Below are 18106 nucleotides of genomic sequence, written 5' to 3'. Positions count from 1 at the left end.
TCTGCTGGACAGAAGGGCGGGAAAAAGAGTGGAAGGGCGATAGTCATTGGGGATTCAATTGTAAGGGGAGTAGATAGGCGGTTCTGTCGTCGAAAATGGCACTCCCGAATGATATGTTGCCTCCCAGGTGCACGGGTCAGGGATGTCTCCGATCGGCTGCAGAACATTCTGAAGGGGGAGGGCGAACAGCCAGTTGTCGTGGTGCATATAGGCACCAACGATATAGGCAGAAAACGGGATGAGGTCCTACAAGCAGAATTTAGGGATTTAGGAGCAGTTAAAAAGTAGGACCTCAAAGGTAGTAATCTCAGGATTGCTACCAGTGCCACAGGTTAGTCAGTGCAGAAATGAAAGAATAACTAGGATGAATGCGTGGCTTGAGAGATGGTGTAGGAGGGAGGGGTTCAGGTTTTTGGGACATTGGAACCGGTTCTGGGGAAGGTGGGACTATTACAAATTGGATGGTCTACACCTGAACCGGACTGGAACCAATGTCCTTGGGGGTGCTTTTGCTAATGCTGTGGGGGAGGGTTTAAACTAATGTGGCAGGGGGAATGGGAACCAAATATTGGACAGAAAAGAGGTAGAAACGAAAGCCTGTAGGGAACTAGAAAATGGAGTCAGTGTGAGAGTAGTCGGGGAGCAGATGATGAACACAAAGGGACAGGTGGTCTGAGGTGCATTTGTTTTAATGTGAGAAGTGTAGTAGACAAGGCAGATGAGCTTAGGGCTTGGATCGGTACCTGGAGGTATGATGTTATTGCTATTACTGAGACTTGGTTGAGGGAAGGGCATGACTGGCAACTAGTTGTCCCAGGATATTGATGCTTCAGGCGGGATAGAGAGGGAGGTAAAACTGGTGGAGGAGTTGCAGTAACCGTCAAAGACGATATCACAGCTGCACTGAAGGAGGGCCCCATGGAGGACTCGAGCAGTGAGGCAATATGGGCAGAGCTTAGAAATAGGAAGGATGCGGTAACAATGCTGGGGCTGTACTGCAGGCCTCCCAACAGCAAGCGTGAGACAGAGGTACAAATATGTAAACACATAATGGAAAGGTGTAGGAGAAACAGGGTGGTGGTGATGGGAGATTTTAATTTTCCCGACATTGACTGGGATTCACTCAGTGTTAGGGGTCAAGATGGAGCAGAATTTGTAAGGTGTGTCCAGGAGCGTTTTCTAGAGCAGTATGTATGTAGTCCAACTCAGCAAAGGGCCATACTGGACCTGGTGCTGGGGAATGAAACCGGCCAGGTAGTTGATATTACAGTAGGGGACTACTTTGGAAATAGCGACCACAATTCCGTAAGTTTTACAATACTCATGGACAAGGATAGCAGTGGTCCTAAAGGAAGAGTACTAAACTGGGGGAAGACCGACTATACCAAGATTCGGCAGGATCTGAGGAATGTAGATTGGGAGAAACTGTTTGAAGGTAAATCCACATTTGATATGTGGGAGCTTTTTAAGGAGAGGTTGATTAGCGTGCAGGAGAGACATGTTCCTGTGAAAATGAGGAATAGAAATGGCAAGATTAGGGAGCCATGGATAACAGGTGAAATTGTGAGACTAGCCAAGAGAAAAAAGGAAGCATACATGAGGTCTAGGCGACTGAAGACAGACGAAGCTTTGCAAGAATATCGGGAATGTAGAGCGAATCTGAAAAAAGGGATTAAGAGGGCTAAGAGAGGACATGAGATATTGCTGGCAAACATGGTTAAGGAAAATCCCAAAGCCTTTTATTCATATATAAAGAGCAAGAGGGTAACTAGAGAAAGGATTGGCCCACTTAAGGACAAAGAAGGAAAGTTATGCGCTGAGTCAGAGAAAATGGGTGACATTCTTAACGAGTACTTTGCATCAGTATTCAGCAAGGAGAGGGACATGACGGATGTTGAGGTTAGGGATAGATGTTTGCTTAGTCTAGGTCAAGTTGACATAAGGAAGGAGGAAGTGTTAGGTATCCTAAAAGACATTAAGGTGGACAAGTCCCCAGGTCCGGATGGGATCTAGCCCAGGTTACTGAGGGAAGCGAGAGAGGAAATAGCTAGGGCACTAACAGATATCTCTGCAGTGTCCTTAGACACGGGTGAGGTCCCAGAGGACTGGAGACTTGCTAATGTTGTCCCCTTTATTAAAAAGGGCAGCAAGGATAATCCAGGTAATTATCGACCGGTGAGCCTGACGTCAGTGGTAGGGAAGCTACTGGAAAAGATACTGAGGGATAGGATCTATTCCCATTTGGAAGAAAATGGGCTTATCAGTGATAGACAACATGGTTTTGTACAGGGAAGGCCATGTCTTACCAATTTAATAGAATTCTTTGAGGATGTGACAAAGTTGATTGATGAGGGAAAGGCTGTAGATGTCATATACATGGACTTCAGTAAGGCGTTTGATAAGGTTCCCCATAGCAGGCTGATGGAGAAAATGAAGTCACATGGGATCCAGGGTGTGCTAGCTAGATGGATAAAAAACTGGCTGGGCAACTGGAGACAGAGGGTAGTAGTAGAAGGGAGTTTCTCAAATTGGAGACCTGTAACCAGTGGTGTTTCACAGGGATCTGTGCTGGGACCACTGTTGTTTGTGATATATGTAAATGATCTGGAGGAAGGTGTAGGTGGTCTGATCAGCAAGTTTGCTGATGACACTAAGATTGGTGGAGTAGCTGAGAGTGAAGGGGACTGTCAGAAATTACAGCAGAATATAGATAGTCTGGAGAGTTGGGCAGATAAATGGCAGATGGAGTTCAATCCGGGCAAATGCGAGGTGATGCATTTTGGAAGATCAAATTCAAGGGCGAACTATGCAGTAAATGGAAAAGTCCTAGGGAAAATTGATGAACAGATAGATCTGGGTGTTCAGGTCCATTGTTCCCTGAAGGTGATAACGCAGGTCAATAGGGTGGTCAAGAAGGCATGTAACAATGGCATGCTTTCCTTCATTGGGCAGGGTATTGAGTACAAGAGTTGGCAGGTCATGTTGCAGTTGTATAGGACTTTGGTTCAGCCACATTTGGAGTACTGTGTGCAGTTCTGGTCGCCACATTACCAAAAGGATGTGGATGCTTTGGAGAGGGTGCAGAGGAGGTTCACCAGGATGTTGCCTGGTATGGAGGGTGCTAGCTATGAAGAGAGGTTGAATAGATTAGGATTATTTTCATTAGAAAGACAGAGATTGAGGGGGGACCTGATTGAGGTCTACAAAATCATGAGAGGCATAGACAGGGTGGATAGCAAAAGCTTTTTCCTAGAGTGGGGGACTCAATTACTAGGGATCATGAGTTCAAAGTGAGAAGAGGAAAGATTAAGGGAGATATGCGTGGTAAATTCTTTATACAGAGGGTGGTGGGCGCCTGGAACACATTGCCAGCGGAGGTAGTAGACGCAGACACGTTAGCGTCTTTTAAGATATATCTGGACAGGTACATGGATGGACAGGGAGCAAATGGACACAGACCATTAGAAAATAGATGACAGGTTAGACAGAGGATCTTGATCGGCGCAGGCTTGGAGGGCCGAAGGGCCTGATCCTGTGCTGTAGGTTTCTTTGTTTGTTTCTTTTGGTGCAGAGAGACATGGGCGTCCTCATTTACAAGTCACAGACGGCTAGTATGCAGACAGCACAGCTTAAAAAAAAGGACAAATGGATTTTTGGCATTTATTGCTTAAAAAAAATGAAGGAGAGAATTGCTGCTGAAATTATACAAGACATTAGTGAGATTGCAGGATGACAGCAGATCTGAGTGAAGCGTAGGATGCTATTTAGGGAGTTTTGAGAAGGTTTGCAGCTCAGGTTGAGGTTCTGGATGTGAGTTTGCTCTCTGAGCTGGAAGGTTAGTTTTCAGACGTTTCGTCACCATTCTAGGTAACATCATCAGTGAGCCTCCGAAGCGCTGGTGTTATGTCCCGCTTCATCAGAGGTTCACTGATGATGTTACCTAGAATGGTGACGAAATGTCTGAAAACTAACCTTCCAGCTCAGCGAGCAAACTCACATCCAGATGCTAATTAGGATTGACAAAGTAGATGCAGATTTGATGTTTCCCCCGTGAGGCAATCTAGAATGAGAAATCATTGTTTTCGGCTAAAGAATGGCAGAATTAAACACAGGGATGAGCAGTAATTAATTCTCTCAGACAACCACAAATCTGAAATTCACACCCCAGAATACGGTGTACGCCAAGACACTGAATAAATTTATGAGGAGATATATTTTTAACTTCTACGGAGTTAAAAGGTTATTGGGAGCAGGTAGGAAAGTAGAATCAAGGCTGAAATGAGATCAGTTATGATTATATTAAATGGTGGAGCAGACTTGAGGGGCTGGACTGCCTACTTTTGCTCCTAGTTCTTTCGTTTCTCTGATGAATTCTTCCTTCATCCCTCATATTTGAGATATATTGTTTACAGACAAACAAACAAGGGATGAAACTATTATGCAGAGGTAATAAATTATTAGGTAATCCATTTAAGCAATATTGGTTAAGGACTACACCTTCACCAAGGCATCAAATGAATGTCCCCAAAAGAAAGCCACATGATCCATGATCCTTTATATCCACCAAAGAAAACAGATGGGCTCTCAGTTTAATGTCTCCTGAAAAGACAGTATATCCAACAGTGCGCCCTCCATCAGTACTGCATGGCAACATCAGCCTAGTAATGTGCCTTAGTTCTCCAGAGTAGGATTTGAATGCAAAACTTCTGATCCAGATGTTAGATGTTGCCACTTGAACCGTAGATGAATTAATCTTGATTTACATACATATGAAAATCGGGACCAACTTTAAGACAGAACCAAATTATTCACGATTATTTTTGCTGAAGTGATTACTAGTCTAACTGATACTCACATCCATACTGGACACATTTTCTCAATTTAAACCAGTTTTCTATTTCAACAGCCAACTAATGTCTAGTCAACATTAAATGCTGTGAACTGTTATTTTTTGAAAACCTTAGCTTAGATAAAATTCACATATTACAAAAATCATTTAATATTAAATCCAGGAACTGCCACACTTACCATAATTGCTGTGAAGGGATCCACATGAAATGTGTCCTCAAATCTCCATTTCCATCTTTCATGATCATGAAACTTAAAATTAATTAGAATTTTACTAAGTGCATCATCCAAAGCACCGGCCTTCCACGCCTTATCACTGAGAAACTTCTTAATCTCAGTCACATCCTGTTTTGTAATTAAAATCTCTGCATCATAATGAACTTCATGATTATCACCAGGCTGGAGGAAACAAAGAGTAAAAATAAAGGGTATAAGGTTCTTTTTGGAGCAATAATTCACGATAGAAGCTGCATACAAATCCTTGTAACTGTAAGTCTGATTTTACATAAGCTGAAAGAGTTTGGTATCCTAATAGCTTTGCCTTCACAATAGCTAAGTAGTATTGAGAACAAATCTACAGCCATAATTATCAGGAATTCATGGTGCGTACAAGAATATCCCCAATTGGTTTCAAGGGCAACATTAACAGCGGTCATTGGGACAGCCATCAGTCAAGGACCTGTACTGAAAATTTTCGAACTGGGATTCTTGCTGTATTGGTCATCCATGCTAGGAAATCTTTGACACTGTCGGTTCTTGTAATGTTTAAAGAACAAAAAGGGCAAGATAGTAGACTGCCGTATAATCTATTTTCTCCATTTATTTATCTCAAAATGGACGCAAGTGACCACAGGGGACATTTCTAAATAAGATTTATGAAATTTCTTCATGGTCATTAAGAATTGCTAATTGAAAACAAGAACTGCCAACTTATTGTATAACTTACATTACTAATCCCACTCCAGTTGCTTCACATATACATTTCCATGGTTCGGGTAATCTGGAATCTATAGTGCTCACACAATCACTACCAGGATCTGAGAATCACCTTATATACTTCAGACAGCATTTTTTTAAACATATACAGTACAAGATATAAGTATACTGCAGCGCAGCCTAGAAATGAACGATGGCAACATACAAACATTGACATATTTGGAAAAGAAGTAGTACATCTTGTAGATAGTACTGACTGCTGCAACTGAACATCGGTGGCGAAGTGAGTTGGTAATAATGAAGTGGTGTCACTCAAGCAGGCTGCCTTGTCCTGGATGATGTTAAGCTTCTCTTATCCAGCTGCACTCACCTAGTCAATTGGGGTATATTTCATTACGCTCCTGATTTGTGCCTTGTAGATGGTGGACAGGTTTGGGGGAATCAGGTGGGGAGTTATTTAGTGCAGTATTCCTAGACTTTGGCTGGTCCTTGTAGTCATGTATTTATACAGTGAATCCAGTTGAGTTTCTGGGCAAAAGCAATCCCCCATTATGTTGATAGTGAGGGTTCAGTAATGGCAATGGCATTGAATGCCAAGGGGCAGTGAGTTGTCTCTTGTTAGAGATGGTCATTGCCTGGCATTTGGGTAATGCAAATGTTACTTGCCACTTTTCAGCTCAGGCCTGGATATTGTACAAGTCTTGCTGCATTTGGATATGGACTGAAGAACTAAGCATGATACACTTTCATTCTGAACAGGAATAAAAGGAGAAAGCCCAGGTCAGCAGAAAAATGGATTCATAGCAACCTCAACAACAGCATTTGATTAAAAATAGTAAATAGCTGCCTTGCTGCCAGTTGTGGATTAGGATTTGCAACAGTGAAACCTCTAAATCCCAGGAAAAATAGCAGACATCAGGATGGAGAACGTCAACAAATTTATACTTGCTTAGTGTTGAACTATATGTACGTGGAGATAAAGTAACAAAAGTCTAATCAAATATTACGTTTCTAGACTACTTACCAAACCTAATTTTCCAGTCTCCAAAAGCAGCTTATTCAGATATCTCTTAAAAACTGGATTGCAACTAATTTCTGTTGATTCAGCAGATGTTTTCTTTCTACATTCTTCTAACTATGAAAAAGAAAGAAAAATCAGCTCAATTATAGCATAATCCATAGCATGTTTATAGGACATGGCTTATGTAAAAATATTAAATTGGTCAACATTAACTCACATGCTGCAATACCAATCCTGGTGCTATCAATGGCAGCATGAATCATCATACCTTGAACTTATTACGCTGAGATAAAATAAGGACACTTTACACCAGTATTAAACATATAAACTTGCAAGACATTGCAAATGTTCTCACAATATAAATTTACCTCAGTTGTAGATTTCTTCATTCCATCAATGCGTTTAAACTCTATGTAAAACTACACTATTGCATTTGTATTGTCAGCAGAGGACTGTAGAAGATATCCTATTTGTGCATGAAGACTAATAATTTTTTTTCCCTGTAGAATTACAAAATACAGGTACAGGCTAAGGTCTGTACATAGCTTTTACTGACATTAAAAATTTTCATTTTGCTTCTCTGGTTCTGTAACACAAAGGAGCAAAGTTATGGGCACACCAAAATGTTCTCCAACTAACACACCACTCTGACTCGATAGCGATGTTGTTCCTTTACCGGGGCAATTAACCAAAGGCATTAAGGAACGTGAGGAAAAGGCAGCTATAAGAAGATGGACATTATTCAGATAAGATCTCATTAAATGGTGAATATAGGCTCAAAGGGATTTCGCATAGTTGCATTCCTATGTTCTTAACATCCCGGAATTTCCTGCTTAACACCCTCAGAAGAGCACCATCACATAGACTAATGGCAATCAAGGAGGAAATTCATCCCAACTAATTCAGGACAGCCAAGAACGGATAATAAATTTAACTGTGGCACTGTCACAACATTTTCAACAACGAATTTATGAAGCTTCTATTGCCGGTAATCCATAATGGTCGAAAAAAAAATACCAGAACCCCCTTACAGGATTCACAAGAAATTTTCCCGAGGCCACATCTATGCTCAAATGGAATCAGCGAAGACATTTCAGAAATTTGTTGTACATTGCCATCTACTGACAGGGACAACAATTACACAGCTCAATTTCATGGTAAAGTGGACAATGTTGATATAGCAATTTATACTTGTAAATAGTGATGCAGTCTGCAATGGCTGCATCAGACAGCCTTCAGCATTCAGTGAAACTGCAGAATCACACATTACATGTGCAGTTTTAATACTGTTCAGAAATGATACATATGAACTGTATTTACATACAGCACTGACAGATCCTCCTTGGATCTCACAATGAAGTTTTCTACATGCTTTATATTCACATGTCTTAGTCTAATTTACAGGTTACATTTAATAGAGTGACAATAAAAGGACGACAATTTTTCCTCAACCTCGCTGTGCTCAAGAGGGACCACAACCATGTCCACCCCATTTCCTGCACTTCTGCTCTCACCTCTTCCCAGAATTGTGATTGATTGTTTGTCACCCTAACAGCCTTTGCATTCAAAAGGGTCACACCCTCACCCCCTGCCAGCATGTAATCTCCAGCATGTTTAGAAATCACTAAATATATTTTGCACTCCCATCAGCATTCTAAAGGGGTTTTTCCCTTCATGACACCCTGGTCCATTCCTCTATCAGCTCCAACATCTTCATTTCTTTTACATTCAAATTTGGGCAAGATAAGTACTTATTTTCTATCATTAGACTACCTCAAAAAGGTTGTGAGCCAACTTTGTGAATTACTGCAGTTCATATGGTGAAGGTGCTCTCACAAAACAGTTTGAAAAAAGTTACTGTTTCTGTCTTCTCACCTAGCAAAGTGAGACACTTGAGTGGTATTCATATTCACTTTCTGTCTTTTTCCTTATAGTTGAGTGATCACATATTCTGGTGGCTCTGTCAAAGTAGTCTTGATGAATTGTCACAACTTAACAATTCTGCGATCCTGTCCCTTGTACACACTGTAACCATACTATCCCGGTTCTGGATGGATCCAATGTTTCAGAAGACATATGGCCTGCTGATCATGTAATTTGTATTGGCTTAAATGATGTTGCGTTTCGTGAATTGGTTTAGTTTCATCAATTCAGAAAAGTCAAGACTGCTCAAAAGACTTCTGATTGTGCCTTTTAGATGGCTGAGGGACTTTCAGTAGCTTGGATGTAGAATATCCAGCTGCTGTCTTGGCTCTAATTTGGAATTTGTGCAGTTGGTTCAATTGAGTTTCTGTCAATGGGGACCCCAGGTAGTTGTTTGTGGGGATTCTCAACGATGACTTGCCACTGAAAAATGATTAGATTCTTTTCTTGTTGGAATGGATTGTTGCGTGTTACATGCTATTTATCAGCCCAAGACAGGATGATGTCCAGATCTGGCTGCATAAAGGAATTGTGAATGGAGTTGAGCATTGTGTAATAATCAAAAAAAAGCTCCATCTTCAACTATACATTAGAGGGAAGGTAAATGATGTAGCAGCTGAAGATACAGTAGCATCCTGGGCTAAACTGAGGAACAACAAAGCTCTTGTGGTTATTTGATAGCGTCCCCACCTCTCAGCCAGGAGACCTGGGTTCAGGTGCCAACTGCTCAAGACGTGTATAATAATATCCCTCAGCCGGATGATTAGATAATATCTGAGAACCACAGGCTCTTGTGTCGCTGCATCAGTGACCATACCAGATGACCCAGGTTCATGTCCCACTGCTCCTGAGGTATGTCAGAAGATTAGATTAGCTTATAAGTATTCTACATAAGTCAGTGTTTCCCCTCACAGTTAAAAGTATTAAGAAACACTTTCAGCCGTTTCCTAGGGAAGGGATGATTGACGTTCCAACATTATAACTACCTTCCTTTGGGGCGGCTCAGTGGGTAGCCTAACAGCGCCAGGAACATGATTTCAATTCCACCCTTTGAGACTGTCTACGTGGAGTTTGCACATTCTCTCCATGTCTGTGTGGGTTTAGTCTGGGTGCTGAGGTTTCCTCCCACTGTCAAAAGATGTACTGGTTAGTTGGACTGGCTATGTTAAATTGGCATAATGTCTGGGGTGGAAAATGCAGAGATTGAGTAAGGGCTGGATTGGGGTGGGATACTGTTGAGAGGGTCAGCATGGACTCATGGGCCGAATGATCTGCTTCCACACTGTAGGAACATAAGAACCAGGAGCAGGAGACCACTATCTGGCCATTCAATGAGATCATGGCTGATCTTTTCATGGCCTCAGTTCCACGTATGCACCTTCTTACCAAAACATTTAATTCCTTTGCTGTACAACTATGATTTATCTTAGCTTTAAATAATTTCAATGAGGAAGCTTCAACTACTTCACTGGGCAGGGAATTTCACAGATTTACAACCCTTTGAGTGAAGAGTTCCAGTCCTAAATCTGGTCCCACTAATTTTGAGGTTATGCTCATTTGTTCTAGTTTCACTTGCCAGTGGAAACAACCTCCCTGCTTCTATCTTATCTATTCCCTTCATAATTTTATTTGTTTCTATAAGATCTCCCCCTCATTTTTTAAATTCCAAATGAATATAATCCCAGTGTATTCAGCCTCTCCTCAAACTAATCCCCTTAACTCCGGAATCAACCTACTGAATCTCCTCTGCACCCCCTCCAGTGCCAGTACATCCTTTCTCAAGGAGATCAAAACTACATGCAGTACTCCAGGTGTAGCCTCACCAGCACCCGACACAACCGCAACATAACCTACTTGCTTTTAAACTCAATCCCTCCAGCTATGAAACTCAAAATCCCATTTGCCTTCTTAATTACCTGTTGCACCCACAAACCAACCTTCTGCAATTCACACACAAGGACACCCAGGTCCCTCTGCACAGCAGCACGCTGCAACTTTTTTTACCATTCAAGTAATAGACCCTATTACTGTTAGCCCTACCAAAATGGATGACTTCACATTAATCAACATTAAATTGCATCTGCCTGACCTTTGCACACTCACTTAAACGATCAATATCCCTGTGCAAACTTTCAGAGTCTTCTGCACACATGAGAGATTCCCTGATTATATCTATGACTCCAGCCACTGGAGTTCTCCCTCATAAGCTTCACTGAATTTAATTTGAACAGTTTCGTGATGTCTCACTCATTCAAATAGTGCTTTGATGGCCAAAGCGGTAAGTTTCACCTCACACACGTTACAGTTTGTGAAATCCTGCAACACAATCACAATCAGTTCTATATTTTTCATTCCCTCCCTTTTGTTCTTTAATCTAAAATATGCAAATAGCAATTAAAATGATCTAGAACAAAAATTACTAACCCTTTCTTGTACACTATCAAGTTGTCTCTCACAACCAGAACAATCTTGACATAAATCTTTTCCCTGATTAACTTCTGGATAATCCCCGGTAGTCTGTGTTTCAATATCATCTTCCTCAGTTCCGGCCTTTGATGAAATGAACAGAAAAACATTTAATTAACTTCACATACATACATATTTTAGACTATAATGAGTAACAGAAAGATCAGCCAGGTTAGTGCAACTACTAAATTTATAAGTAAAAGAACCTAAAGCAAACCGCTTGCATTTATTATAAAATTCTGTCAATACGAGGCATATAAAAGAAGTAATATCGACCCAGATTTTGCTGCCAAAGTAACAAGTTTAATGATGGTTGTCATTATTAATGCATTTACTGTCCAGCAACTTGTAGTGAAGAGCTACTGTTTGAATAACTTGTATGACTCCTCACTAACCTAACGAAAACAGGAACTTACCCTCAACTTCCCCATGAGTTTATTGAAATTTCTTCATTGCAAATTAGTTGTAAAATTAAATGTACTAGAGAAAGTTAAAGACACTGTTTTAAGCATGGGTATATTTTTTAATCAAGATGATTTATGTCGGATATATGTCATGCAACCTCTCCAGCCCATAGGAGGTGGTACTAAGATAATCAGAGGGTTAGATAGGGTGGATAGGGACAGCCTTTTTCCTAGGATGGTGACGGCGAGCACGAGGGGGCACAGCTTTAAATTGAGGGGTCAAAGACATAGGACAGATGTCAGAGGTAGTTTCTTTACTCAGAGAGTAATAAGGGAATGGAACGCTTTGCCTGCAACGGTAGTAGATTTGCCAACTTTAAGTACATTTAAGTCATAATTGGACAAGCATATGGATGTACATGGAATAGTGTAGGTTAGATGGGCTTCAGATTGGCATGACAGGTCGGCACAACATCGAGGGCCGAAGGGCCTGTACTGTGCTGTAATGTTCTATATTCTATGAAACTATGCAGCCTCATTTGTACACACAGTAAGTATTAGTTTTTAAATTATCTTTCGTCTCTTTTTCTCTCCTTTCTAAGCCACTCTTTTGGCTTAAAAGGGAGAGAAAGAGAGACATTCTTTCACTCATTTATTTCATGACATACCTAATTTTATCCACTTCACCCTTATTTTGTTGTTTCAGTTTCTTCCTTGATCCTTAAATTGCATTGACGAAAGGGATAAACTATTTGTTCCACCATTTAAAATTCCAACTATGCAGTTGACCTCACTGCACTGTTATCAGTTTGCGGCTGAATGGTGAGGGAAAATGTCTGTCAAGCAGGCCACACTCAATGCCCTGCATCAATCAAATGTGAGCTAGTGTCCAAGTTAATAACAGCAGTTTGTAACATGTGATTGGTGTCTACAGGCTAGATAGGAAGGCCTGTTTATTTTCTAGTTGAAAGCTATATGGCTCCAAATTGACTCTGAACTAAAATCAAAGACATGGGTTATGCCAGAGTTTATTGGAAAATTGCATCAACTTCAGCTTGGGATTTTTATTCAGTAGATCAGCTCAGGAAATTACATTGAGTGAAATAAGATGTCTCGTATGTCATGCCAAAATTTCCTATGGCTTCTGAGGTGTTCATGAGTACACTTACCAAAACACTGAAGTTGATTACAATCTCCTTACTCAAAACACCAACACCAATCTCTATTCCCGTTCAAAGTGATGAAATGGGGATCGTTCTAGATTTAGATTTCTGTAGGTTTCTCATTGTAGCCATTTAAGATTGAACAATAATGGTGCAAGAAGCACTTGGTTGTCTGGAATGAGCATGATTCACAGCTTTCATCATTTCTCAAGGTAGGACCACAATAGGTGTCATCTATTTCAGAGACTGTCAATTTTAATACATACATAAAAATACTGATAGAATACAAGTAATGTATAGGTACAAAATTAGCTATTCCTTTCCTTTAATTGCACGAATCACTATACTTTATTGTCATTAAGGCAAATAGGGGCACATTGATGCAATTAAAGATGCTATTTAAGATCAAAAACAGTGCAAATAACGTCACCTCGGAATGTGGTGAGATATCCATCACTTCTGCAGATCTATGGATGTCAATCTCAAATTTTTTGACAGCTATCACCACATATGGATGATGTGCTGAATTATCAATTTAAAAACACCAAGATTACTTCCAACATTGCAACTCAGGCAAAAATAACGGAGGCAATATTTTGGAAAGCTTTACTACAACATAGTACTTCATATTATTTGAAGTTTAAAACCTGGTGACAGGATCCTGCTGGAATAAAACTTACTACAAAGATAATTACCTGTTGTGGCCTTCTCATTGTACCTGTTGCAGCATCATAATTCAGCATATCTGTTGGATCAATCCATTCATCATCACCTTGTAGACCATTCACGACGAGCATTATTTCAAATATCAACCAAAGCATGAACATGATTCAAATCTAAGGCATAAGATGAACATGGCAAAGTTATTTCAATAACTCGTATCAGAAATAATGGGAACTGCAGATGCTGGAGAATCCAAGATAACAAATTGTGAAGCTGGATGAACACAACAGGCCAAGCTGCTTGGCCTGCTGTGTTCATCCAGCTTCACACTTTGTTATCTTTTATTGAAATAACTGCAGTTTTCTTTAAGAAATATGCAATATAGAATACAAGTAATGAATAGGTACAAAATTAGCTATTCCTTTCCTTTAATTGCACGAATCACTATACTTTATTGTCATTAAAGCAAATGGGGGCACACTGATGCAATTAAAGATGCTATTTAAATGCAAATTCTTTATTTTATAAGTGGTGGAGGAAACGTCTTTTATAGTGATTTTCTCCGTGTCAACTGTTACTTGATTGCATCAAAAATTCTGCATGCCTGTTTTCTACCTGCAGGCCATTCTTCTATCTGTGCTAACGTGACCCTTTACACCCTAAGCTTTTCGTTTTCGCAACAACCTCTGACATGACACTTTATCAAATATCTCCTGGAGATCCAAGTACAATACATCTACTGGCTCCCCTTTATCCAAAGCACTTGTTGCCCTTTCAAAAGGATTCTAAAATATTGGTTAGACACTATTTCCTTTTGATAAAACCACACGGACTCCTCCCAATTTCCATTAGTTTTTCCAACAGTGAAGCTATACCTTCTATGATGAAGAAATATAATCCCTTCTTCACAAACGATATCAACCTAATTGGCCTATATCTTCCTGATTCTCTTCTTTTTTGAAGAGGTGTTCTGTTTGCTATTTTTCAGTCTAATTTAAACTTTCCTATATCTATAGTATTTTGGAAAATTAAGACCAGAGCATTGCCCTCGTTAGCCACCTCAAGACCTAGAGATGACCACAGCTCTATCAGTTGCTTAGATTGGATTGATTTTTGTGTTCTCTTGAAGACAAGCAAAAAATCTGTTCATTTCGTTTGCCAATAAGTATTCATTTACATTCTCTCGAGGACAAACACTCCATATTTACAACACTTCCCTATATCTTTTTCTTAGTAATTTTCTGATTTAACCTTTTAATTATTGTCACTGCTCTACATATTCTGACTAATTATCTGACCTGCCATTCCTCTTTGCAAGGTTGTATACTTTTACCTAATGTTTAATGCTTTACCTAACTTCTTTAGTGAACCACGGATGGCAGGCTCTCCTTTTTTTTTTAGTAATAATGTTCTAAAATCTCTCCTTAAATGCCTCTAATGATTTACATTTTGGTCTAGTAAGTAAATTCATTTCATGCCATAGTCACCCTTATTTAATTTTAAAATATTAGTCTCAGACCCAGTCTCCTGCCTTTCAGATTCTATGCAAAATACAATCATGTTATGATCGCTGCTGCCTAGAGTGGCTTAATTCAGGTTTTGAATTAATCCTGCCAAAGTACACAATAATAATTCTAATACTGCCACCTGCTTCGTCTGTTCCAGAATATGCTGCTCTAAGAAACTCTCTGAAAAGTTTTCCATATACTTCTCATCCAGGCTACTATTGTTAGTTGATTTTTCTTGCTGAAATGTAGAGTCAACTCATCCATGATTATTGCGGTCATTTCATCAAAAGCATGCAACAGGGGAAGGTAATGCCTTAGTGGACCGCTAATCCAAAGACCCAGATAACATTGAGGACCTGGGTTCAAATCCCATCCATGCAGATGATGGAATTTGAATTCACTGAATATCTAGAATTAAGAGAGTCTAATGAATACATTGTCAATTGTCAGAAAAGAGCCATCTGGATCTCTAGTGTCCTTCAGGGACAGAAACTGCCATTCTTACCTGATCTGACATACATGTCACTGCAGAGCCTTAGCAAAAAGACATAGGAACAGAAATGAGGCCATTCGGCCCATCGGGTGTGCCGTGCCATTCTATCAGGTTGATAATGCAGTTGAATCTTAACTGCCCTCTGGACAATGAGGGATGGACAATAAATGCTGGTCTGGCCAATGATGCCCTCATCAGTGAATGAATAAACAAAAATTATTTTTGATCCTCCAGTGTGGTTACTACTACGGAGCCTGTAGGCCACTCCGACTCTTATTCTTTCTCCAGCTATTCCTAATCTCTTCCAAAAGACATCCTGATCTCCTGAATCAAGGTCATCTCTAACTATTACACAAGTTCAATCCTCGATTAACTGTGCTACCCTTCTACCTTATGTAGCTAACTCCTCTTCCTAAATGTCATACATCCTTCAATATTCAGGGTCAAATCCTTGACATCCTGCAGACTCCCAAATGGCTAGAGTGCCTGCTAACATTCTTGGCACAAACAAAATGCACGAGACTCACTTTTTTTTTTAAAAAAGACTTGTCCCTCAAAATTTTAATTAATTTTTTTTCCCTTTCTCTTTTTTCTTTCCTCCTTAGCCCAATCTCTCTTCACTGCCGTAGCTGTATCGTAAATACATATTTCCTTCTCAATCCACATGGCTAAACTGGAAATTCTTCACTCTGTTTAGCCCTTTAGTTGTTTTCACTACCAAATGTCCCTGTTCGCCCTCAGTGGATTTATCAGCTTTAAATTTCAGCAAGTTGGCACAAAAATAAAATTAGATTAAATGAGTGTGAGCTTATCTATTTAACAACATATGCTATTCAATGTTCTACTAATGTAGATTTTAGCTCCCACTTCTATTGTAGGCCCTGCATCAGAGCTCAGCAGTTTTTAACCGAAAACATTCTCAACATTTCTGATTCCCCCAACTCTTGATCATGACTGTTCCATTGAGAAAACTCATCTACATAATAATTTCAAAAGTAATTAAAATTATTTTCAGCGCAAAGTGTACAAGAAAATCAATATGGTATAAATCTGGATATTTGCCATCAAATTACTATTATGAGCAGCATGCAGTCCAACTCATTTGAAATACTGAACTCAAAACTTTTCAGAATCAAAATTTCCATCAGAAGTTGCAGCAAAACAAAAATTGTATATCAGAAATGATATTTCAACACAAACATTGGAACTATTCTAGGGATTTCTATGCAATGAGAAACTAATTAAAACCAACTGATATTAACACAACAAATCTTACATTATCAAATCTCACCTGATTGCTATATGACTGCCAACAGTGTGGCACTTTTTTTTAAAGTGACAGAACTCAAAGCCTACTTGGGACATAATCTACATAATCGGTAGCACTCTTATTTTAGTTCATTTGTGGGACATGGCTTTCGTTGGCTGGCCAGCATTTGTTGTCCATTCATAATTGCCTTTGAGAAGGTGATGGTTGCTATGTTCTTGATACTCTGCAATCCATGTGCTGTACGTACACAATATTCCTTAGGGAAGGAATTCCAGGATTTTGAATCAGCAACAATGAACGAATATTGCCAAGTCAGGATTGCAAGTGGCTTGGAAGGGAACTTGCAGTAGCAGTGTCCCACGTATCTGCTGCCTCTGTCCTTCCCGACAGAAACAGTCATGAGTTTAGAAGGTGCTGTAAAAGGATCTTTGGTAAATTTCTACAGTGCATTTTATGGATAGTACACTACGCTATGACCGAGCATCGGTTGTGGGAGGATTGTTTATTTGTGAATATGGTACCAGTCAAGCAGGCTGCTTTGCCTTGCATGATGTCGAACTTTTCAATGTTGTTTGCAGTTTCACTCAACCAGACAAGTGGGGGTTATTCCATCACACTCCTAATTTGTGCCTTGTAGCTAGTGCTCAAGCTCTGGGGAGTTAGCTAAAGAGTTACTTGCCGCAGTATTCCAAGCCTCTTCTTGCAGCCACTGTATTTAGTACAGTTGACTTTCTAGTTCATCTTGATATCTTCAAGGTGATGAAGTTTGAAAATTAAAATTTCTGTAGTTTCTAAAGAGAACGTTCAGTAACTTCCTGGGCCAAACAATTTGAAGAGAAAAGTAATGCAATGTACCAGCAACCTATTCAGGCACTAGATTCACGACTTTCAATATTTGCTACTCTTCCCTAACTGGTATACACAAGCACCTACAGCAGCGTATCATTACTGCCAGGTTTACTAAATAGATTTTGTTACCACAGACCTATCCAGATCCTTGATGAAATGGTGAAGACATATGCAAGCCTGAGTACTGATGGCACTTTATCAATAATTTCCCTGTGGTCTGGATCTAAATTCTTTATCTGTAATTGAGCATTTTAGAGAGTTATCATGTTTAACAAACAGCACCACTTGTATCTTGATACACAGCACAAGCGTATCACCCAGTGTCTGCAACAGCACAAGTACCATCAACAGACTTTCTGGCTCCACTGTCCCTGTGCCACAAAAGTCATCCCACGGCCCTGACCCTGTCCCTGTCTCTCTCTCCCTATTTCCAGCAGCCATTCCTTATTGCTGTGTCTGTTTTACCATCACCACAGGCTCAAGCACGCGTCCGAACAAATGTTCAATGAACATGCAAAAAAAAAGTCCGTGAAAAACGACACTATAAACGTTCAGGCCTGGT

General features: G+C 40.0%; 1 protein-coding gene across 4 annotated transcripts in view; it reads right to left on the bottom strand.

Moving 5' to 3' along the window:
* The window catches only part of clcc1 (chloride channel CLIC-like 1), a 40028-nt gene that overhangs the window by 21690 nt on the left and 232 nt on the right, over positions 1 to 18106 (bottom strand). For all 4 annotated transcript variants that reach the window (XR_007248367.2, XM_048538649.2, XM_048538647.2 and 1 more), the window contains exons 2-5: positions 13457 to 13597; positions 11153 to 11278; positions 6809 to 6919; positions 5029 to 5247 (exon numbers count right to left, since the gene is read on the bottom strand). Coding sequence is in view for 3 of the 4 variants with exons in the window: in XM_048538649.2 (XP_048394606.1) it covers positions 5029 to 5247; positions 6809 to 6919; positions 11153 to 11278; positions 13457 to 13588 (588 nt within the window). In the remaining variant the exon portion in view is untranslated. The remainder of the gene's footprint in view (positions 1 to 5028; positions 5248 to 6808; positions 6920 to 11152; positions 11279 to 13456; positions 13598 to 18106) is intronic.

This window comes from Stegostoma tigrinum, chromosome 8, assembly GCF_030684315.1.
Source record: "Stegostoma tigrinum isolate sSteTig4 chromosome 8, sSteTig4.hap1, whole genome shotgun sequence".
NCBI classification, from domain to species: Eukaryota; Metazoa; Chordata; class Chondrichthyes; order Orectolobiformes; family Stegostomatidae; genus Stegostoma; species Stegostoma tigrinum.
Note: the sequence above shows the minus strand (reverse complement) of the source record. Positions and strands in the feature narration are given on the sequence as shown.